At 37.2% G+C, this 23,933-nt stretch overlaps 1 protein-coding gene across 5 annotated transcripts in view; it reads left to right on the forward strand.

Annotated features, from left to right (window-relative positions):
- Positions 1-23,933, forward strand: part of IGSF11 (immunoglobulin superfamily member 11) — a 185,947-nt gene that overhangs the window by 39,300 nt on the left and 122,714 nt on the right. The window contains exons 1-2 of one of the 5 annotated variants that reach the window (XM_037013195.2): positions 8,035-8,379; positions 8,529-8,624. The exons of 1 other annotated variant lie outside the window; for it this stretch is intronic. In XM_037013195.2, the coding sequence (XP_036869090.1) occupies positions 8,328-8,379; positions 8,529-8,624 (148 nt within the window). In that variant the 5' untranslated portion in view covers positions 8,035-8,327. Of the gene's footprint in view, positions 1-8,034; positions 8,380-8,528; positions 8,625-23,933 lie in introns of those variants that run through there. 3 more of the 5 variants (XM_037013193.2, XM_037013192.2, XM_037013194.2) reach the window with 3 other exon arrangements.

Raw genomic sequence — 23,933 nt, forward strand, 5'->3', positions numbered from 1 at the left:
GAGTCCAGAGGTGAGCCTTCCCAACCGGCTAAACCTTATGTTATATGACTGCACTCCGGTTGCTGCGAGTTTTCGCTTCTGCAGTGGAAGGTGGATTCTGTTTCTCACTGAGAATCAAACTTGGGGGAATTCTCTGAACACTGGAAGAGGATCTTGATGCTTACCAGTCAAAAAATGCTTAGCAACCAAAAAAATTCCTCAGTTGACCCCTTTGGTTGCCTATCATACACCAGTATTTTTTTCTTTATATTTATACTTAAAAAATACATAATGCATGTATCTTTCTTACTGGAAAAATATCATTAAATTCTACATTAGGAGAGAACCTAGTCTTCTTTTTACAGTCTCCAGATTGAAGTCTAAGTCTTCTACTTGGGTGTCTGTTGCTCTGTCTTGCTATTCGTGGGTCTATGGACTTACTGTGAAGTTAACCTGCTACCATCACACCCTAAATAAAATCGGGGAGTAAAGAAGTGGAAAGAAACAGAAAGTTAGTTAAAAGTGTATTTTATATATATGTATATATATATAAAACACAATATATATATATAACACACAATATATATATATATATATATATAAACACAATATATATATATATATAACACAATAAAGAATGAGAGAGAGATAGAGGCTACAGTTCTTATTTCTGAAACTGATTATGAGACTACAGCTATTCCCATGTTAAACCAATCTTAATTTATTGAAATAAATCCAATTGGTGTCATGCATTATTACCCTTTTATATCTTTGTTAATATTTTGTATTTATATAATGCTAACATTATAAAAGAGTTGAAGAGTGTTTTTCCTTTTTCCTGTATTTTTACATAGTTTGCCAAAGATTGGGGTTTTTTGTTTGTTTCCTAAACATTTGGTAAAACTTGCTGATAAAATTTTCTGGATCTGGAGAGAATTTATTTGTAGGAAGATTTTAAACTATTGCTTCAATTACCTTAATTTATGGGACTCTTCAGAATTTGTTTATTTTTGAGCAAGTGCTAGTAAGTTATATTTCTCTAGGAATTCATCCATTTCTTCTGAATTTTCAAATTTATTGGCATAAAATTGTTCATTATTCTCCTTATCTCTTAAATCTCTGCTCCTTTGTAGTATGTCTCCTTTTTCATTCTGATGCTATTTGAACTCTGTTTCTCTCTCTCTCATTTTTAATTTTGATTAGTCTCACCAGAGTTTGGTTAATTTGATTATACTTTTCAAGGTATCAGCTATTGACTGTGTTGATCTTCTCTATTATACATTTGTTTAAAATTTTATTAATTTTGCCACTTTCTTTGGACCTATTTTCTTCGTCAAACCTCTTAAGGTTGTTCTTAATTCATTTGTGTTTGGCTTTATCTTTTCTAATACAAATATTTAAGGCTTGAAGTTTCCCTCCATGTATATAGTCTAGCTGTGTTGGACAGGCTGTGATATAGAATATTTTTCTTATTACTTCTTTCCAAATACTTTTTAGTTTCATTTGATTTCCTCTTTGATTTTGAATTATTTAAAGGTATCTTTATTAATATTGAAGTTTGTGTGTGTGTGTATTTATACTGGTTTTGATATCTAGCTTAGCAACATTATAGTCCAGGGATGTGTTCTGGTTGATTTTAGTCCTGTGTAATTTCTTGAGACTTGTTTCATGTACTGTTTCATCAATTCAAAATGTTTATTCAGTGTCCACTATGTGCCAAGCACTGTTAAAGTCATTGAGAATTCAACAATGAATAAAACAGATCAAAATCCCTCCTTGTTGATTTTATGGCGTGAAGCAGACAAACAAGATTATTGTGGAAAATACACAGGATGTTAGTGATGAAGTGCTAAGAAAAAAATACAATGGGGAAAGGGATTTTAAAATGTCTTTTAAACTTTGAGATAGGATGGTCAGCTAAGGCCTCACTTGAGGTGACCTGTGAGAAAAGAGCTATAGGAGGTGACAGGAGAGCTATGCAGACATCTAGGGAAAGAACAATTTCATTGGCCCTGAGGCAGACATGGTCCTGCTTATTCAAGGAACACTGAGGAGGTCATTATAGAGAGAGGAGAGTGAGTGAGGGGAAAATACAAGAAGGCAACAGAGATATACTGGGTACTAGATCATGCTGGCCTTGTGGAGGGCAGAACGATGCTCCTGATACCCCACAGATGCCCATTTCCTGATCCCTAGAGCCTGTTAATGTGTTACTTTACATGGCAAAGGGGGAATTAAGGTCATCCTTCAACTGACCTGGAGAGAGATTATCCTAGATTATCCAGGTGGGCCCAGTGTAATCACAAGGATCCTTAAATGTGGAGGGAGAGGCAGGAGAGAGAGAGAGAGTCAGAGAGACAGGAGTGTGAGAAGGACTTGGCCCAGTGCTGATGGCTTTGAAGATGGAGGAAGTGGGCCATGAGTCAAGGCAAGGGGGTGGACTCTAGAAGCTGAAGGTAAGGAAATGCAGTCTCCAGAAAGGAACACAGCCCTGCAGCCATCATGTTTTAGCCCACTGAGGCCCATGTTGGATTTATGAGCTCAGAACACATAAAATAATAAATTTGTATTGTTTTATGTTACTAAGTTTGCAATAATCAGTTACAGCAGCACTAGAAATCTGACGCAAGCCCTGCAGTTTATAGTAAGAATTCTAATTTCACTCTGAGACAAGAAATCATTGGAAGAACTTGGGCAGAGGAATGACCTGACCTGACATAACAGGATCATTCTAGACACTGAGTTAGGAATAGACTGTTGAAGGATTTCTTCTCTTTTCTAGCTTTTCACTTGACTTTTCCATACTTTATTAAGAGCTCATCAATTCACTTACGATTTAAAAATATATAATTTCACATTTTTTGTAATTCAAGGTCTCTAGTCTGTTTTGTTGCCAAGAATGGAAATCTGGACTGTACTTTAAACTATGAAAAACTCATCAGAATTGGAAAACACAGAGATAACTGATTGCCAATAGGCCAGTATATAAAATCAAGTGACAGAGTTTGAAGCAGAGTAGATTAGTACTGGTAAAGAGACGTTGAAGAATATTTGAGACTTATCTTCCTTATAAGCAAGAGAATGCTCCAAACTGTCAGGTGACATTAAATACTTAAGCTATTGCCCTTTTCAAGTCTTAAGAAACAGGTGCCATTTTAAGTTTGCCATTAGAATGAATTCAATAGCACTTTGTCACAATGGGCCCTGATCAGAAAGTAACTTTGCTTGAAAATAAATGTGTTCACATTAAAAGGATTTCAAGGAGAAGAGCCAAGTTTTCCCTAAATAGATGTAGATATAGTAAAACTTTGCTTCGGCAGTGTTGGCAATGATAAGGATTAGGCCAGGTGAGGGGAACAGAGAGGCTGTTTACCTCTGTGTAAAGCAAGAGTTACCAGAGGAGGGGGCAGAAACAGATAAACAGATACAAGAAAGACTAAGCTGTCAACGTATCTAGGTTATAAATTGACTCCAAATTTAAAAAGAGGTTTTAAAATATTACATAGTCTATTTATGTTTTAACATACAACAAACACTTACTGGCTTGTTAATTGCTCTAAGGCTTACATGATTATCTTTGCCACTCCTTTGTTGCTATTTTAGAGGAAGGGGAGGAATGGGGAGAACTCTCAAATTTTACTAGAATGACCAAGCTTGACTCTAGACTAGATATGGTTCTAAGCAGCAGGGTTAAAATAGTTACAGAATGAGTTTCTAGCTCAAACAAGGTCAAAAAAATATGTTCTAACTTTAAGAATGACATTCTTATAAACCATGCATAGACCTCAAAAACTTAAATGCAATTAATCTTTACTTTTATATACATGAATGGAGGGGGGTAGGTGGCACTACTAATTTAAAATAGCTGATTAAAAATAATTTATGTATAGCTTTGGAAAGCCTTCAAATTCTCTCCATTGTTTTTCTTTCTTAATTATTTTTATCCCAAGCTAATAATAAAATTAATTTTCCATTCTTGGAAATGTAACTGATTGTAGAAAAAGATGATCCAGCCTTTTGATGGGTGGAGGAGAAAAGCTGGTCTAGGATTAAAGTATGAATTTGCATAATTCATATTTAGATATTTAGAAGTTGACTGTGTTTCATGTCATCCATGTGTTTGAGCCAAGATTATTATTATTATACTATAGCTGAATCTTTTACCCCAGGGCTTCTTGTCCCAGTCATTCCTCTCCATTTCTTCCTTGGTCAGAAAGATCAAGTACATTGCTCCCCTTGGGGTGAGGGTGGGGCCAGTCTCATCCAGGGTTTACAGCTATGGGCATATTTTGGAGATATTGCAGGTTTTGTTCCAGAATGTAACTGCTCTAAAGTGAATGTAACAGAGTGAAAAGCTGGGCACCTCTGTCTTCTACTGTATCTGTCTCCTTTGCTGCCTCAATTTTGGGTTAAAAAGCTTCTACTCAGCCTTGCAACTTGCATAGGTTTAATCATCAAAAGGAATTTTTCTCATAACTTAAGATTGATGCAACTAGCCCCTTACCTGAAACTCACCTCCCCTGCGGAGATAAAGAAGTATGTACAACATGATGACTGGATTGTCAAGGACTTAGAGGAACATCATAGCCAGACCCACGTCAACAAAATGACTGGAGTCAACTAACCAAGGACATGGAATTTCACAACCCTTCTCAGATCCGTGCTGACGTCCAGATGTCTGAGGTTGATTGTCACCTCCTAACCTTGACTTCCTGCTCCCCTTCCTTAACATATAAGAAGCTTGAAATCAATCCTAAGTTAAGATGGTTTTTTAGAACATTAGTCCGCCATTTTCTAGGTCTGCTGACTTTCCAAATAAAGCCACTTTCCTTGCCCCGACACCTTGTTTCTTGACATTGACTCGTCATGTGGTAAGTGGCATGAGCTTCGGCTTGGTGACATGAATATTACAGTAAACTGAATCAAATGAGCTTTTTGATTTCCTGGTGCATATAAATTATGTTTACACTATACTGTAATCTATTAAGTATGAAATGGCATATATCTAAAAATATATGTATACCTTAATCAAAAAAAATATTTTATTCCTAAAAATTAGAACCATTATCTGAGTTTCAGCAGTTTGTAGGTCACCATAACAAACAGACTAATAATGAAAATGTTTGAAATATTGCAAGAATTACAAAGTGTGACATAGAGACATGAAATGAGCAAATGCTGCTGGGAAAATGGTGCCTATAGACTTGTGTGGTGCAGGGCTGCTACCAACCTTCAATTTGTAAAAAATGTGGTATCTGGAAAGTACAGTATAACAAACAATAAAAGGAGGTATGCCTGTGACTCAGATGGGGTGGGGTCAAGTTGTGGTGATGGGGCAGCAGGGGGTAGAGGTGGGATAAATGTCGGGGAGGCAACTGCAGTGTTCCCGACAGCTTTTTTCTTTAAAAATTTTTTCTTAAATGAAGTATCATTGATACACAAGCTTACATTGGCTTCAAGTATACAACACAGTGGTTCAACAGTTACCCATATTATTAAATCTTCACCCCCACTAGTACAATTACTATCCTCGCAGACAGCTTTAGTACCTTATAGTTTATATAAATTTCTTTAGCTATTAGTCTATAAAGAGATAAAAGAAAAAGACTTTGTGGTGTGGTAGAAAAAACTCTAGGATGAATGTCAGAAGACCTCAGTTCCAGTTTTTCCCACTGGTGGTTGCAGTCACTGAGGTATCCCTTGATCTTTTTGAGACTCAGTATCTTACTGTATGTGAAGAGGGGGTAATAATACCTTCTTTACCTATTTCCTGGGGTTACTGTGAAGATCAGATCAGATAATATAGGTGAAATCACTTTGAAATTTATAAAGTATTACACAAATGTATGATGTCTGTTGCTGTAGTACTGAGATTTAAAGAAATCCTGTGGTCATAAGGCAGATTAGGATACAAGAACTGGTGAAACTCATCATTACTAATAAAAAATTTACTCAAAATACATGCCAGTGGTATTACCTCTGAGAATTAAAAAGCATTTTTCTCCTTTGTTTCCTATAAGAGTGTCCTTTGGAAGCCTCTGTGTACAACGCTTGGAATTTCCAGTACTCCTGGTCTGCCTCCTTTAAGTCCATCTTCCCCATCTGCCCACCTCCCCCACTTCTTCCAACAGTGTTTCTGGGTGGCCAGATTGCCTCCTGAAATCTGATCATATCCACTCTCCCTTCAGAAGCCACATGGCTGCTTCACCAAACTGAGCAGTTTGTCCTCTTACTATCTCACTGGCTGCTGTTGGGCAAGGCAGAGAGACATTGTGGTGACAAAGAGGTGGGAGAGCCCTTTCTCTGTTGATAAATGATAGTGCAGGTATATCCCATGTATAACTAAAAGTTTTTTAAGGGTGGGGTATCTTGCTTTATCAGGGCTTTTCAACCTAGATTATTGGGCTATTTATTTAACTAATGAATACCTATTCTATATCTACATTTAAATCTGGGATTATAATGAAGCAAAGTCCTGCCCTGAGTAGCACCTGCTGCTTGACTGGTTCCTTGCATTTCTCTGTATGTTACTCTTATGCCCTGCTTGGGACTTGATTACAATGCAGGAATATGTGCAGGACAAGGTAAGGAACTGAACTGGGTGGAGAAAAAAAAACAAACTAGCTTTTGCGCTAGAGTTTAAAAGAATGAGAATGAGCCCAATAATGGCATCATAGTTGAAGTGTTAAACTTCTGTTACTGATATCAAAGACATTATACTGTCCTATCATTTTTTTCTTGTCATTAGAAATCTGCTTAAGGTATTCTAGCAAATGAAGTAGTGAACAAGGTTGTGGCATCTTTAATTTATAATCAAACTATCTTTTCAGGGTATTCTTGTTAAAGGTGACCGGCATTTCTTTTTTTTAACTTGAATTATAACATCAGCATTTCAGAAAAAGAAAAAGGGTGTCCATAATTCCACCATCTTGATGTTATTTTCCTTTTTACATGTATCTTCCAATCTTTGTCTAGTTGTATAGATATTTTATATATTTGCCTTTTCCCATATTTATTTTACATACATGCATATGATTTTCATTTATTAGTTGCCGTGGGAGGACTGTATCTGCCAGATGGGGGCTCAAAATTTATGAATGGCCCCAAGTGCTAATCTATGCAGCTGGAAAAACTGACCATTCCCTGGACAGGTATGTCCTCAAATTTTACAGGGCTGAGTTGGAGGCTGAAGTAGAAAGTGACTAAGGGCTGTAAGACACCAGAGACCTCAATAGCAAAACAGTGAAGATAACGTTTCATAAAGTAAAATGCAGGTAGATATTTAAAATAATTTCAGATGCCACGAAGGTATCTCTTCTCACCAAGCCAAAACAAGCAAGAGACAAAAAATAAAACCCAACCACCACAATAAAATCACCACATCACTAGTTAACAAATACTGAAACTAGCTTAAGAAAAGCTATAACATTTAAAACAGAAAAATTCAAATATTAGAAATTGACCAAGTTTTACTAAAGGGGCAAGAGAAGGCGAAAAGTCTCTTTGATAGGAACAGGGAAGAGGAGCATAGTAGAGCCCCTTCCCTTCAGAGAAAGAAGGACAGTCAGAAAAGAAAAAACACCTGTAGAATAGAACAAACCTCACTGATTCTTAATTTTGCCGGTCGGGTTGTTTCAGATTATTTAGTTACGGAAGAGAGGAAATGGCCAAATAGAAATCATCTGAAAACTGCAAGAGAAAAAAATTTTGCTGGTTTGGACACAGGTTGTGGAAAGATCTCTCTCTCTCTCCTAGGGCAGTTTGGGGATCAGCCCTGACACCCCCTGCCCGGGAGAGGCTCACGGCAGGGGAGGCCCTCGCGCCGAGGCCGTCCGCGGCCGCATCGCGGCGCCCGCCCAGGCGTGCGGGGCAGCCGGCGGCTCCGCGCGCAGGTGCCCGGGTAGCGTCAGCTGCGCGATGCGCTCGCTCCGCGGGTGGGCCGCCAGGCGTCGCGCTGGAGCCGCGGTTGCCCGGGAGACCGAGCGGGGCGAGTGGGCGGTGCGGGGCCCCGCTGAGCGCCGCCGCAGCCCGACTAGCTGGGCGAGATTTGGGGGGAGTGGCTCCCCGGGCGCCCGGCGGGTCCTGGGGCAGCACGAGGTGGCCGCGGCGCCGCGGGGCGAGGCCGGCGAGCCCGGGACGCGCCTGCCCGTAGCTCAGCCTCCGCGAGCGGGGCGCCGCGGAATCTGCACTTGCCGCGTCCGCGCGCCCGACGGTCCCAGCCCGGCCGGGCGGACAGCGGCCGGGGGCGGGTCTCGGAGGACCGGGCTGCCCCGAGAGCGCCGAGAGGCGGGCCCGCGCCTCCACCGAGGAGCCGGGCGGGCGGCGGGCGCGCTCTCCGCGGCCGCGGGATGACTTCTCCGGGCTCCCCTCTGGCGCCCTTGCTGCTCCTCTCCTTGCACGGTGAGTAGCTGAGCCGGCGGGCCGGGGAGAAGCCATCCGGGAGCCGCCTGTGCCGCGTCTTGGGAGCCCAACTTTCTCGGGGCCCTTCGTGGTCGCCGCGGCCGAGCTCACGCGCCCGCCCGCAGCTCAGGTGTTCCCGGGTCCCGCAGGTGACTGCAGGCGCCCCTCGGCTGCCGCCGCGCCGGCCCTGACTCGGACCCCGCGGGGCTCGTTTCAGACAGCGGACTCCTTTACTGGCCGGTCCGGTGAGAAACTGTATTCACAATCACTTTCCGTTACCAGGCGGCTCCAGGAAAACTAGAGATGCTTCAAAATATTTCAGAAAACTTTGAATTGTAGCTTTACCATATGCAGGTTTGACGGAAAACGTGATCTTTATTTTGAAAAGAGCTATATAGTATGCCGCACTGTCTGCAAAAACAAGAATTACTTTTTTTCTACTCTTGCTTCTTCCCCAAACGATTTAAATTGCCTTTCAAAAATAACATCACAATATTAGAACAAAAGGAATAAATCCGTTTAATTTTCTTGTTAACGGTTTCTTAAAAGAAGATATAATTTTCTATGCTCTACTTAATCTTTCTTAAATTCTATTTTCTATGAATAGCCATCATATTTAAACACCGATTTTCATCTTGGGTGGTGCCCTTTTCATTTGTGAGTGCACTGTCCAGTGGAATCATGTGTTTTGGTCCCATTTAGCTGATTGTTGAGATTTACAGAGATTTATTCTGAAGGGTTTAACTTAAAAAGCAGGTTCAATGGTTTATGGAATATTGTGTGGTTAACCCTGTTTCTTTCTGGAGATATCAGTATGTTTCTCATAATTTTATGGCTTTATCTGAAGTGAGTATGTACTTAGAGATCTTGAAGTGACCTAATTTTAGCAGACTTAAATTGTACAGTCACTGAGTAGAGGAGAAGGGAATACAAAACTTTGCACACCTTTTCCATAGAAGTCAATCCGAAGGAAATCATCAAAATTACAGATAACTTTCCTGGAGTTCAATAGGTGCATTTTTAGTGAGGATGTGTAGAAAATATTTAAGTGACATCAGTATGTGTTTCCAAATTAATTTTGTCTGGTTCCCAGTTTAAGAGGGCCAACATTTTTCTCTGTCCTGCTTTCTTCAAGGATGAAATGAGAGAGTAAATGGGCTTTTTATACAATCCCTTGGACATAACTGAAAATATTACAAATATTACTATAAGAACAGCTGAATTTTTTGGTAAAAAATCTGTTGTTAACCTTTGTATATTACAGTAAACACTGTTCTCTTTTTGTAAATAGCATTTGTACAGGTAGTTTTTGAATTATTAACAATACTTTCACAGAGTTGATATAATTCATGGCATCAGCCTTGCAAGGCCATCTGATTTGTTTCATTTCCTTCAGCAAAACTTTCCCTAAGCTATCCTAGGTCGTTTTTAAAGACTTCCAAGGACATTTCAACCTTCATGATAATCTGTTCTGCAGAGGCAGCTTTCACCTTCGAAAAATGAACAGATATGTTCATTTGTTCAACAGTATTTTCTGAGCTACCATTCTGCAGTTGGGTGTCAGGTGGAGAGAGATGGTGGTGGAAGAAAAGATGCACAACAGTTTGTCCACAGCCCTCAAGGAGTTTGCAATTTTGAAACAGGCTGTAAGAATACACAAATAAATGGTGAATATAAGGAATATATGATGAGTGCTACTTATTAATGGTGATATCAAGGAAGACTTCATGGAAAAGTTTACTTTTGGACTTTTCATAGGATTTGAATCGGCTGAGATGGGAGTTGATGGGCTTCCCTGGACAAAAGCTATGAAGTGGGAAGTGTAGGGATATATTCTTGAAAGGACAGTCTTTGGGCTGCTAGAGCAGGAGATGTGTACAAAAGAAAAGAAGCTAAACAGATAGTATAAGGATGGTAGAGAGACATGAACGCTGAGCTTGGGATTTATTCAGCAGGCAATGGAAAGGCCCCTGATACTCAGTTACCTTAAGATGGGGGGAGGGAGAGGGTGAACAGCTGAGTGTTCACTTGTGCTTAGCATAACAGTCTCTGGGAGAATACCATGTCCTGGGTGCATTATGTTCTTGAGTTGGTCAGTGGCAAAGTTGGTTTGATTAAATTAGGGCCCATCCCTAGGACTTCCAATGCAGAATGAGGGGGAGGGGTAGATATGAGGACAAAGTTGCTTCAGTTATAAAGGTGGAAAAGGGAAATCGATGCTAGATAGACAACCATTGGAAGCAGTGGCCACTGTGGTGGCATAATGCACCAAAGATGGAAATAGAGTCTTTTAAATTTTTTGTAGAAAATGTCAAGACATTTCTGTTCTTATTTTTGTTTAAATCTCTGTGGAGTAACTTTGAAGGAAATTTGAAAGGAAAAGTTGATTTCTCTATAGTTTACCAATGGTTTCAGTATATCTGGTGTCTGGTACTACTTGTGATTCCTTGAAATAGCAAATAACTTTCCAGAACCTGAGGAAATGTAAGAAAAAAAAGAAAAAATCACATAAAATAGAATGAAAATGAATTCTGAGCCTAAATGTCAGTACTATGAAAAATTTATTGTAAACTTCAGTTTCTTGGTTCTAACTTCAGTTATGTATCTGTTTTGGAAGGATTTACTTCTTAGCAAAAAATCCATAGTTTGACCTACATGAAAGGTGACAAGCCTTGGATGAAAATTTTAGAGAAATCAAGCTTGATACTCTGAGTATTCAACATTAAATCACCAAGTACTTCTGAAATGTTATGCTTAGAACTGTTGTCAGACCCAAAGTAATGGTGCAGTGGGTAAAGACACATTTTCCCCCAGTAACAGTATGTGGCACATTTTCAAATGTGTTTTCACACTTTGATAGTGGAAGCATTTATAATGAAAAGTCTCATTTGAATCTTCATACTTGAGCCATGTGATTCAGTGTCAAACAAGGTGATGTGCTGGTACAAAGGCTTCCTTAGTTGCAGTGAATTATGCAGAATAAGGGACTGGAAGTACTAGCTAACTTGGGAGAAAGCTGGGAAAACGGTGGCGGTCCCACTAAAATTCTCATCAATTACTACTTTATTTAGGGAGTCTTAATTTACTGTTATCTGCAGTAATGGTACAAACTTATTTTTGTATTTTTAGGCAGCTTTTGAGGCAGGATGGTTGGATTTCTGGTAGTCCAGTCATTTCAAGTCCCCTCCTTTGTTTGATGAGAACTAGCTGGCACTTACACATCTCACCCTTGCATTTTGAGGGCAGTCCTCAGACCATCTGGAGGCTCTGCAGTCCTCCCTTGATTGTACTCAGGGGAGTAAATGGTTTCAGAGAGGTTGTCAGTTCTTGGGTGGTATTCAGAACACCATCTGATTTGAGCTGAAGTTGGTCTTAAAAGTGGAAAGTTAATTAGTTTACTTATTAGTTAAGCCAGACTTACTAAACTGGGGAAGGATTTTTTTCTCTCTATTAAAGTTTGGGTAATTGACTCCCTCTCTACTGGCTTCCTACCACCTAAGAAAGAAACTATAGAAGTAGCTTGCATTTGTGATGGTTTTAAAATTGTAGAAATGCGAAGCCAGTTAAAAAGAAAATTTGTTTCCTAATTCCACAAATGATAGACTTGGCCATATATCTGCTAGCAGTTCGTCTTTACCATTCCTGGATACTGGTGCTGACTGGTGTTGGCTCTGCCTCACTTATGTGTTTCAGGAAGATCACATTTTAATAAATAAAATTTTTAGGTTTATAGAATAGGTTTACATTAATACAAATTTACCAGTGTGAACAAAAGCCTATTCAATTAAAAATTCCTTAAAAAAAATCTACTTACTCATTCTCTTCATTTAGCATTTTGATCTTGAGAGAGGTGATAAACTGACATCTAGAGGCACATTTTATTTAGAAAAGCATTGCCAAAAAAGAAGGTAAGATGCTAGAAGTACTGAGTTCCAGAAATTCTTTGGAAAATGCCACAAAGAATATAATGTAAGTGGCTATGAATGATAGTGGCTCAGGATTTAGGTTTGGCATAGATGGTTGAGGAAATTCAGTGCTGTTTTTTCATGGAGGGTCACAACTATGTAGTAATGCAAGGTGACATTGTGATTGTAACTCTAATATAATGGGGACTACTACGAGGCCAATCTGGAAAGACTCATTAATTCAGTATTTTAAAAAATTGAGAATAAATTAACTTTTTTTTACAGAAGTCGGTTGACCATCACACCAGTGGAAACATTAACAAATGTCCTAATTTAGAGAATCCCTCACCCACCTTTGTCCAAAGTCTCCCTGGTCACAGCAGTTGCTCATGTGAGATCTCTTTTCTGTCATGCCAGCATTCTCATTAATGCTCATTATTTTCTGTCCTTTTTCCTTCTTATTCTCTCCTTCACTTTGCGGGGGTGGTGTTATGTTCTACTAGTAGCATTAGTTCTCTTAAGGTAAATAAACTGAGCCATTCATAGCTCCTTCCTATGGTTTAGTTTTACCTATTGGAGGATTGATATAAAAAACCTTGGAGCTAAGCAGACAGACCCAGACATTACCTCAGAAACTGGCCATAGGTTGCGTTATGTGAGAATACGACATAGCTGTATGCTACTATTTTCCCTGTGTTCTATGAAGTTAAGTTTGTGATTCTCTGTGTGTGTATGCTTTCCGTAGAAGACAGTGCTATACCTGGCACATAATAATTAGTAGATACTTGTACTAATTAGTAGAATTCTACTCATTAGTAGAATGAATGAGTGAGTGATTGCTAACATGAGTGGTAATACTGTGTGCTTGGAGTAACTGAAAAGAATGCTGCTTTTCTCTTAAGGAAAAAGAATTTTGCTAAAATTTTCTTTAGGGATTTGGTGTGACTGTGTCAGCTTTAATTGATCTTTAAATCTTAGTATATATTTTGTGGAACAGAGGTGATATAGATCTATATTTATAGGCTTTTTCAGATTCTATGTAAGTTAATTTAAAAATGCAGTGTTCACGGATCTTTCAAAATTGATTCTTAGCTAATCTTTAACTACAAAATTGTGAAGTCTGTTTTTGAAATATTTTTTTCCTAAGGAATTTCTGAAGATTTCATTCCATGTAATAAAGAACGATCTTGGACTTTTGGGAATTCATTTAGAATCCTGAAGTTTCCCATTTCCATCTCTAGTGTTCTTCGTCCTGAGGGTTTGTATGTTAGAACTAGGCTCCCCAAAACAGAAATAATTAAAATAACACCTCATGTAGTCTCTGCTCAACCTCCCTTTCCCTGCATCATGTGTATAAAGACTAGTGGAGATACTTTTTTAGAAATGGGAGCTTTATTTGGATCAGTCCCACATGGGGGCATTATAACTTATTTTCAGGGTACATCACCAGTAGTCTTGCACTCCCGTTCCCTTCCCTCTTCCTGAAGTCTGCATATTACCAGCCAAAGTTTCTTCCAGCTATGATTCATTCCTGTGTGGGCTGTCCTTGCAGTCTGCAGCAATGTTTATGTCATAATCTGAAAATGTCAAAAAAAAGTCAAAGTTTTCTACTAATCATAGCCGGGTCCTCAACCATGTGCTTCAAAATGCCTTAAGGAACATCCAAAATTGGTCATAATACTTAAATCTCTGTTTCTTTGGACCCCCCAGGTCCATCACTACCAGTTCTACAACTTCTGTCAGCCCCCATGGGTCCAGATCATTTGGCAGAAGAAAAAAATACATGGCCAAAAGAGAGGCCGAGATGTAGTAAACAGTTGATGTGGAACATACTTAAATCTGGCTAGAATTTTAGGCTTTCATTGGTTAATAAAAGCCTATAGTACAGTTCACTTATGCACATTGCCCATGTGTAAATGCAGATTGCTGTGCTAGCATTTGTTGGCAAGACTTGTGAAAATGTGTTAACAGTGGCTGTGAAGATTCTCAAACTTTAGGCCTTCAACATTATTGGGGTCTCAAAGAGTATCAGACACAGAGAGTTGTTTATGTGGATTATGTCTATTGATATTCACCACATTAGAAATTAGAAGTGAGAAAGTTTAAACATTTTTAATCAATTTAGAAACAACAATAAGCCCATTATATGTTGACATAGATAATGTGCTCCTGTGGCAAGTAAGAATTTTTGCCAAACCCATAAAATATTAGCAAGAAGAGTGGTGCAGTTTCACATTTAGAAGACAACTGGATTCCCTATTTGCTTCTGCATTCAATTTATTATGATGTGTTGTTTGGTTTGGTTGAAATATATGAAGACTATCTGACCTCACACAGAGAGGTATTTGGAAGAGAAAGGAGTATTTTGATAGTATTTTCAAATGATTTTGGATATTCTTCTTTGATGTTCCACCAAAACTTAGTAAGTAGTAGTTTTCCTAAAGATTGGTTGCAATGTAGAATCAGAAGCCATATCAATAAACAGTTCTTGTTCTATTAAAATATGTCAGCTTATCTTGCACTTTGAATGGATTTTTTATTCCTGAATGATTTTTTTCTGTATATTATGCATTGGTAAGTTGGAAAATATTGATTCCCTGATGTAAACCTTGCCAGTGTTGGCATATATTAAATTATGTAGTATTTAAAAAATCACATTTGTTAACATCACCATTGTTCTTTTCAGAACAGTTTTAAAGTATTGGGAAGCTGGTAAGCTCACAATGGCAGATACAAGGTTTCCAAAATATTTATATTTCCTTAAGTTTTACCATTGGCAGCAAGCAACTAGCAGTTATTTCCCTTGAAGTGAGAGTCTTATTTTCTTCAATTTTGAGAAAATATCTGCAGATAACTAAGTCTGAATAATTGTAGTCTGTGAGTTCTTTCAAGTAAAAATACTGATCCATGAAGAAAGTGACTAGCTCACTCAGCTTTGAGCTCAAACAGTTGCCCCAGTGCTTTTTCTTCGGACAACCGTTTTGCTCTTTTAGGCAGCTAAGCTACCCATTTGGTCACACAGAATATTACAAAAGGTCAGGACTTAATAAAATTACTGTTACTGTTTCATCAAAGACATTCTTCAGTGAAACCAAATTTTCTTTTTTAAGTGTGGGGCATAATGGTGAAGGCTACAGTGACTGAGAGCTCAGTTTAGTGCCAGCACCCTGGCTTGTGTTAGGGCACCAGCAATTTCACCCACCTCTGCTTCTGCACCATTAGTGCAAATGTCAACACAGGCAAAAGGCAGATAACGTCGAATCATTAAGAAAAGAGCTTTTGCTGCATGGATTTTGTGGAAGGGTCTCTCAGACCCCCACAGGTCCATGGACTGTACTTGAAACTCTGGTATACTGTAAAGGAATATTCAAAAAAAAATTGTTTTAGAGACAAATAGCCACACAATGACTCCTTGTTCTTGGGGTCAATGGCATTAAATGGAGTATCCATGTATTATTTAAAAATAAATAACAAACTCATAAAAATTCTTTATTTTTGTATTATAATTATTTCAATCACAAAAGTAACATACCCCAGGGCCTAAAAATTCAAACAATGCAGAAGTGTTTAAGAATTGACTCATACCCTACCTCCACCCACCAAATTCTCTGCTCTTTGCTGTTCATTGTTCCAGACCTTTTTCTAATCAGACACAAAGCCTACATGTACATGTATTTCTTTTTCCTTTTATGAGGATTTTTGTGGATCTCACAGAGAAACAGTCATTTAAACTTTTTGGAGCTTTTGTTTGACCTCTTTACCTAAATTTTATGATCAAAATTCTGTTATTTATTGGATTGCATTTAGTAGGCAAGTAATCACAGCTACTAGGTAGAAGGTGTTGTGTACATGTGTGTGGATATTTGTGTATTTTGTACATGGCTAACAATCACCATGCCACCAGATAATTTTTATGGGCTCCTCATATTGCATTTTTTGTGTTGTTCTTTTATTAATGAATTTTCAAGTTACAGGAAAAATAGGAGGCATCTCTCCACCAAATATCTTCCCTAAAGACCTATTTGTCCAAGTTTCTGCAGTATAAAATCACAAGATACTTCCTCCTGGCCCATGACTTATCTTTTCTACAGTTGCTGTGAATTCCTTCCAGATAACACAGACTTTCAGTCCTGCTATCTATTTATCTTACATTTCTTTCAAATAAATAATCCACTCGTATATTATTTGCAACTTTAAGCAGAGAGAAATGCAAATTCGAAACTAATCTGCTAATATTTAATATTCATTCTAGTGATATTTTTTCCTTTATCAGTTTCTTTTCAGGCTACCAAATCTCTTAAACTTTTCTTTTTATTCTTTTCCTGACATTCTTGTAGTATTCTTTTTTCTTTAATTTTTTAACCGAAGTGTGTACAATAAAATGCACACCTGCTTGATGAATTTTGACATGTGTATACACTTAGGTAACCATCATACAGACCAAGATATCAAACATTCTCACTATTTTTTGCAATACTCATATTACATTTTAAATCAATTTATTGAAGTATGATTATAAGATGTTTCTATTTTCAGTATCATGTTATATGAGTTTTGATAAATTTTTGTGCCTGTGTAAGCATGACCTCAGTGAAGATGTAGATATTTCCATCACTGAAAAGAAAAGTTCCTCCGTGTGTCTTTGCAGTTAATTCTCCCACTCTTGAACCCAGTCATATAGTTTATTTCTATAATGACACATTGATTTTGACTGTTTTTAAAATTCATCAATGGAATTATATATAGTATTTGTGCTTGAAAAGTGTAGACTTCATGCTTTTTATTAAAATGATCCATGTTTAAGTAAATTCAAACTTTATAAAGCAGAAGAAAATAGTATTTTAACATATTCTAAACCATACCTCCCAGATGTACTCATTTTAACATTTGATGATTATGACTTATTTCATGATAAATCCAGATTTCTATCATTTGAATTGTTTTAGTGCTTTATTCTCTGAATTAGTTCATATTTTCAGTGTTTGCCTATTTCTGTCCAAACTGAAGGAGAATTTGTCTATGTATGTTATTGAGTCAAAATATCTTTCCTAGAATTTCTTAGAAATTACACCATATCTTTCAGCATTGATTGTTGCTCTGGTGAAGTCTAAGATCAGTCTAGATTTAATTTTTCTCTGTTCAGAGTAATTTACTTTTTATACCTAGATGTCGTTAAGTCTTCCCTTATCTTTAACGTTCAATAGGTTAACCATACTTATCTTGATGTACTTGTTTTTATCAGTTTTTTTTTCTTTGAGATATTATAGCTTTTCAATCTGCCTAGTCATGTCTTATTACTTTTCAGATCTACTTTCCTATATTGATGAATATTTTTATGCATTATATCATGTTATTTATATCAGAGACATTATCTGTATACTGTCATTTTTATTTCTTCTACATAATTTCTTTTTAAAAAACTTTTATTCAATTTAAGCAAAAATTCCATTTCACCCATTTCTCTTACGCATTTAAAAAAAGTCATAAACATTTTTCTACAACTTATTTTTAAAACACAACAATTTACTATGGTCATTTTGCCACACCTGGTACATGGATCTACCTCATTCTTTTTAATGACGGTTCAGTATTTCATAGCATGTATATACCATAATTTATTTGGCTCTTCTCCCACTGCTGGGCATTCCTATTGTTTCTGGTTTTTTGATATTAGTGATGTTGTAATGAACAACACTGTACAGATAATCTATAAGTTTGCAAGCATTTCTACAGTCCTGTCCAGAGTGGAATTATTTGGATGTATACATGCAGCATTTCGGGGGAGGCAATAGTATTACGTGGGCTTTGTATAGTCAGAATACTAGGTTTAAATTCCTTGCTTGTTATTTATTTGCTGTATGACTTTAGGAATATTTTTTAATATTCTGATCTTGAGCTTGATATTCTTATAGAGTGGAAATGGCCTTCTCAGCATTGAGAAGTGCTAAAGCAAATTAAATGGTGTATCTGTAAAGTGTCTAGCATGGTATCTGGCAGTAGAAAATGCTCGGTTAGTGTCGGTTATTATTACAAGGATTTATCAGCCCCAACTTGCTTGGGGAGGTAAGAGTTCTGTCCATGGGGTATTAATGGAGGTGTGACCTGGACACATCATAAAGTTCTCCAGGCCTGCTTTCATTTGCAAGATGAGGGGCTTTGGTGCGGTATTCTCCTCTTCTTTTCTAGCTCTGTGGTCTTGTGATTCTTTTACTTGGCTTCCAAGTATTGAGAACATTGGCAGTAACATAAGCTGAATATAATATATGGCTAGTTTTAACCTACTTATGAAACTTTTCCTAAAATTGTTACTTGACTTTCCCCTCCCTCTCCCCCTATCAGTATAATGAGCCGTTATGGTGGTATCTATCCTAGGAATTAAAACCATGGTTATCTGTCGTAGAAAGATTATAAAGAGTAGTTTCAAATATAGAGAATCTTATTTTAAAATCTAAAAATTGGTTTCTTTTTACTTTGGCTTGGATTATGTACATACCTCTTAATTCTCTTGAATCCTTTGTATCAGACAGATCTTGTGCATATCAGGAGCAAGTCAGTGGTGAGCAAGCTATAAATATGATAAAAATTTTCTTTTTACCACAGTCACTGTATCCTGGACATTTATTTAACTTGATTTCTATGATCTTCCTCTGCTTTTCTGTCTTAATGACTTTTCTTTGTCACATTCAGGCTTCAGTGTCTGTAAATTTTATCTATACTGACTTATGTGATGAATACAGACATTTCATTAGTGCTGTTGGTTAAAAGTGAAAAGTCTATGGGCTTTTAAAAAACTGGATTTTATTCAGGGGGAGGCAGTGACACTTAAACTGAAAGCTTTGGAGGGATGTGGTCAAGGTATGTGTTAATTCTGACTCTAGGTTTTATGTCATTGTTGGTGTTTCCCAGATGTTTCTGCATTTTCATAAAAGAAGATGTTTTTATACAAAGCCAGGTAATCTCCAAAATGGACAGAGTTAATTATATTGACAGAACTTCTCAAAATAATTCTGAGATCCAAAAACTCACTGCCTGCTATTTTACCTTGGTAAGTATAATTTGTGTTCAGATTATTAGATTTTTTCCTTAAAGTAAATTGTACAAAATAGTTATGGAAACATAAAACAAGATTCGTTTTCATGAAAATATTTTCTGAAATTGTGACTTTGATTCTTCCTAACCCACGATCTCATTGTCCTCAGAGCAAGACATGATTAATCTGTATTTCCAGTATCTGTCTTTAACACTTGTACTTCTGTGGACAAATTAGTTGTATTCTTCCCCCCTCCCTCTCTGGCTCCTTCAGCTTCAGGGGGTTGAGTTGTCTTTTTCATTAATAAGAAAGTGTGATGTTTTGAGCTGCAGGGAGCTGGACGGATGAGGGCTCTTAGAGCCCTTTAATTCCATAATGTCCTTGATCTGGTGGAGACGCTCAGTAAATCTCTTCACAATTTCCATGACCAGGCCATCTGCCTGCATTAAAATAAATCAAATCTGTTTACTCCTTCAACATCTAACAGATATTCTATAAACTGATGATGGTGAAGACCATGAACACTAAAATACTTCACCTTTCCTCTGAATTCTTGGTTCAGATTCTCTTGACATAGTGGAAGTTGGTGTGCCAGCTTTCCCTCTGACTTTAACAGAAGGGTTGTGGAACCCTTTGCCCTCTCCTTTTATTGCAGTCATCCCATGTGTGGGAAGTGAATGAATTTAGCTTTTCTACATTTAGATTAAACTTCACAAATCTACTTGCCCTTCTACTTCATTTATGCTAGCTAATTAAGTAAACACAGATATATTTATCTGATATTATACGTGGCAGTTTGTATATATGGTATATATATACATATGTGTGTATATATATATATTACAATCTAAGGAGGACTGATTATATGTCTGACCCAAGCTTCTGATACTGTCCTGACTTTGGACGCTGGGTGGATTTGGCAGCATCAAGCTGTACAAATGCATGATCCCATGGCCTGTTTCTGAATGAAAGTAGTTTATCTATTTAATTTTTACATCTGAAAACCACAGAATGTTTAAAATATTTCTTCTTAGTATTCTCAGAATCTCACATTATCTTTTCCTTACTGATCACCTTCACTAGTTTTTGTCCTTATCACTAAATTTACATCATCTCCAGGAATTTTCTAGTCAGTTTTTACTTGACCTTTCTTCTCTTTGATCCATCCTTTATTCTCCGCCAAGTTGCTTTTCTGTCAAACACTGCTTCCATTATATTCCTCTCTTCCTTTAACAACAGTAACACACCAAACTCAAAAATCTTAAAGGACCAATTCCTAAGTTTTTAGAATATTCTAAAATTGTCCCCTGTAGCTTTTCACTCTTCTGCACCAGCATGTTTCCACTGCCCTGATCTGCCTCACCAACGTGTTCGCTCACATTTTCCATCTCCTTCTGGTTGGTCTGAAATATCTCACCTTCTTTTGACGTCATGCTACCCAGCCTTCCAGTCCCAGCTCCAGCTTGTTCCCCTGGGACTGACCGCCTCACGTCTGGCCTGACTACTCTGTGGGAACTCTCCCTCTTGTGGTCTGTCAAGCAGTGGCAGCTGGTGCTGCTCCTTTGGCAGCACCTTGAAAATGCTGCGCCTTGTTCTCCTGCAGGCGCCACCAGATGAGCACTTTGTGCTGTACACATGGCGGATGCATAGTTTATTGAGCAAATGGGTGGATTTTAGATCTTTGCTTTTCAGCAGCCTTTTATCTTGTACTAAGTAGTAGACAACCTAGTCCTCTCATTTTACAAGTAAAAAATTGAGATTCTATACATGACATTGAGACATTTCTGGGAATTTTGAAGTTTTTTACTAAAGCATAGACATTTTCTATTGTCAAAAAGTGATTAAAAAAAGCCAGATTCTTTTATGCTGTGGTGGATCGAATTTACATTTCATTTGTGCACCAATTTTGAAAGGTTCATACAGTTAGTTTCTCAGCCTTTGCCTTTACATGAACTAAGTTTACAATAGCTTCCCACTGTCTTCTAACATGTACCTGATGCCTCTCTCATTTATGCTTTGTTCATTCTACTGAAGAGCACTGACATGTATACAGTTTTTTTTGTTGATTATGATGTACTTCAAAGTTGTTGTATTGGGGAAGACAATAGTGACAGGGACTAAATTTTTGAAAATTCATAACATATAAAAAATGTAGAAACCTTGAGAGCACTACTAAATGAATTGTTGTGAGTGAATATACTTGTGTATGCAAAGATGGAGCATTGCCAACATCTGCTAGCCCCCCATAGACCCTCTCAAACACCTACAGCTCCCTGCTTCCCAAAGGTAGCCACTTTTTGGCTTCTAACACCAGAAATTAGTTGGCCTGTTTTTGAAATGCACATAAATAGAATCAGCATATCAATTTCTGTGTCTTTGTATTTGGCTTTTAAAATTCAACATTGTTTATGTGGTTTATCCTCACTGTTATGTGTAGCTGTAGTTCACCTCCCTTACAGTGTGGCACTTCATGGTATGAGTACACCAAGATACCAATTTATCCATCTTACTGCTGACAGACATGTAGCTTGGTTCCAGTTTTGGCCTATAGTGAATAACACTGCTGTGTCTTTTGATGCATATCAGAGTGCATTTCTGTTACTGCATACCTAAGAAACAAATTGAACATATTCAGCCACTTTTCCAAAGTGGTTGTATTTACTATCTTTATGCCCGCTAGCAGTGTTTGAGAGTTCTGTTTCCTTTATATCCTCTTCAACATGAGGTATCATCAATATATTTTACTTTAGCCATTCTGATGGGTGAATCATGGTATCTCATTGTGCATGCATGTTTGTAGGTGTTTTATACTTCTCTGATTACTACTAATGAGGTTGTTCACCTTTTCCTTTTTTTGCTGGCCATTCAGGTATCCTCTTTCATAAATCGTCCAGGTTTTTTGCCAGTTCTTAAAAACAGCTTTATTGAAATAGTCACATACTCTATAATTAACCCATTTAAATGGTACAATTCAATTTTTTTTGTATATTACATTACACATTTTTAAGAATTTTGGTAAATTATAAAATTAGCCATTTTAGCCATTTTTAAGTGTACAATTCAGTGGCATTAAGCACATTCACAGTGTTCTTCAACCATCATCACTATTTCCACAAGTTTTTCATTACCCCAAACAAATACTATATAAACATTAAATAACTCCCCATTTCCCTCTTTCCCCAGCCTTTTGTAACATCTAATCTATCTCCATCTCTGTGAATTTGCCTATTCTAGGTAACTCATATAGGTGGAATCATACAGTGTTTACCCTTTTGTGGCTGGCTTATTTCATAGAGCATAATGTTTTCATCCATGTTGGTTCACTCATGTTGTAGCATATGTCAGAACTTCTTTCTTTTTAATGGCTGAAAAATATTTCATTGTTATATATATATATATGTATATGTATATATAAAATAATATATATATATTATTTTGTTTATTCATTTATCTGTTGATGAACTCTTAAGTTTTGCCGGGTTTTAAAATGACCATATTTTTTTCACTGATTTGTAAACATTTATTTGTTGGAATATTGACACTTTATGAGTTATGTGTTGCAGAATCTCTGAGTCTGTCATTTGTCTTTTAAATCTCTCATTTTGGTGTCTTTTAAAAAACAGTTTTAAAAAACTAGTTTTTAATTTTACTTACCCAGTTTTAAGAAGTTTCCTTTTTGACTAGCACTTTTGGTGTCTTTGTTAAGAATTCTTTGCCTGTCCCACTGTCATAAAAATATTGTTATCTTCTAGAAGCTGTACTGTTTACATTTTATATTTTGACGCACAGCTCACTGGAGTTGAATTTTTGTGTGTGCGATGAGAGTTGGAAGTCAAGGACTAGAACTTACTCTTTGTGGTGGTTTACCTGTTTGTATTTATATCCAGTCCTGTTGATTAGACATGTTCTTTGATGTGCTCTTACCCTTTATTTTACCTCCAGTGTCTAGCACATTGCCTTATACATGGTAAGTGATCAATAAATACTTATTAATAGTGGCTGGGCCATAGACTCATTTCCCAAAAGACACAGGGACCCAAACAGAATGCTATGAAATCCGACTTTATTCTTAAAATAGTATTCATTTCCTCTTTACAGCATTATTTTCTTCTTTGCTTTAGTTTTATTTTTGGTCTCTTCCACTTCCTCCTCTGTTGCCAGTGCCCTTTTTAAAACCATCATCATCTCTTTCATTAATATCATCTTCACCATCTGGAACTGAGGTTAAGGTCTAAATCTCATGATGTTAATTTTACCATTCTATAGTAATTTCCTTTAAAAAATAATTTTTGTTGTATAATAACCTTTTATATTGTTGAATATCTTGCATCTAAGAATACCACCTTACATTTGTTTTCTACAGGGAATTTTAACCTGTGGTCTAAAAATGGTTTTCAAAGAAGGCACAGAAATTTCAGGCAAAATTTGGTGTTGTATGCATTTCATAATATTCTTTTTCCTGGGGAGAATGTCTTAACTTTTTAAAGTATATCCTTTACTTTCCCAATAAACTATAGAGAAACATATTCTCTGTATGTCACTCTACTAGGCATTGTGGGTTACACACAATATTCAATATGATACCTAGTTTTAAGGAACTTGATACATATGTAATTACA

The sequence above is a fragment of the Manis javanica genome, chromosome 3 (genome assembly GCF_040802235.1).
Source record: "Manis javanica isolate MJ-LG chromosome 3, MJ_LKY, whole genome shotgun sequence".
Classification (NCBI taxonomy): domain Eukaryota; kingdom Metazoa; phylum Chordata; class Mammalia; order Pholidota; family Manidae; genus Manis; species Manis javanica.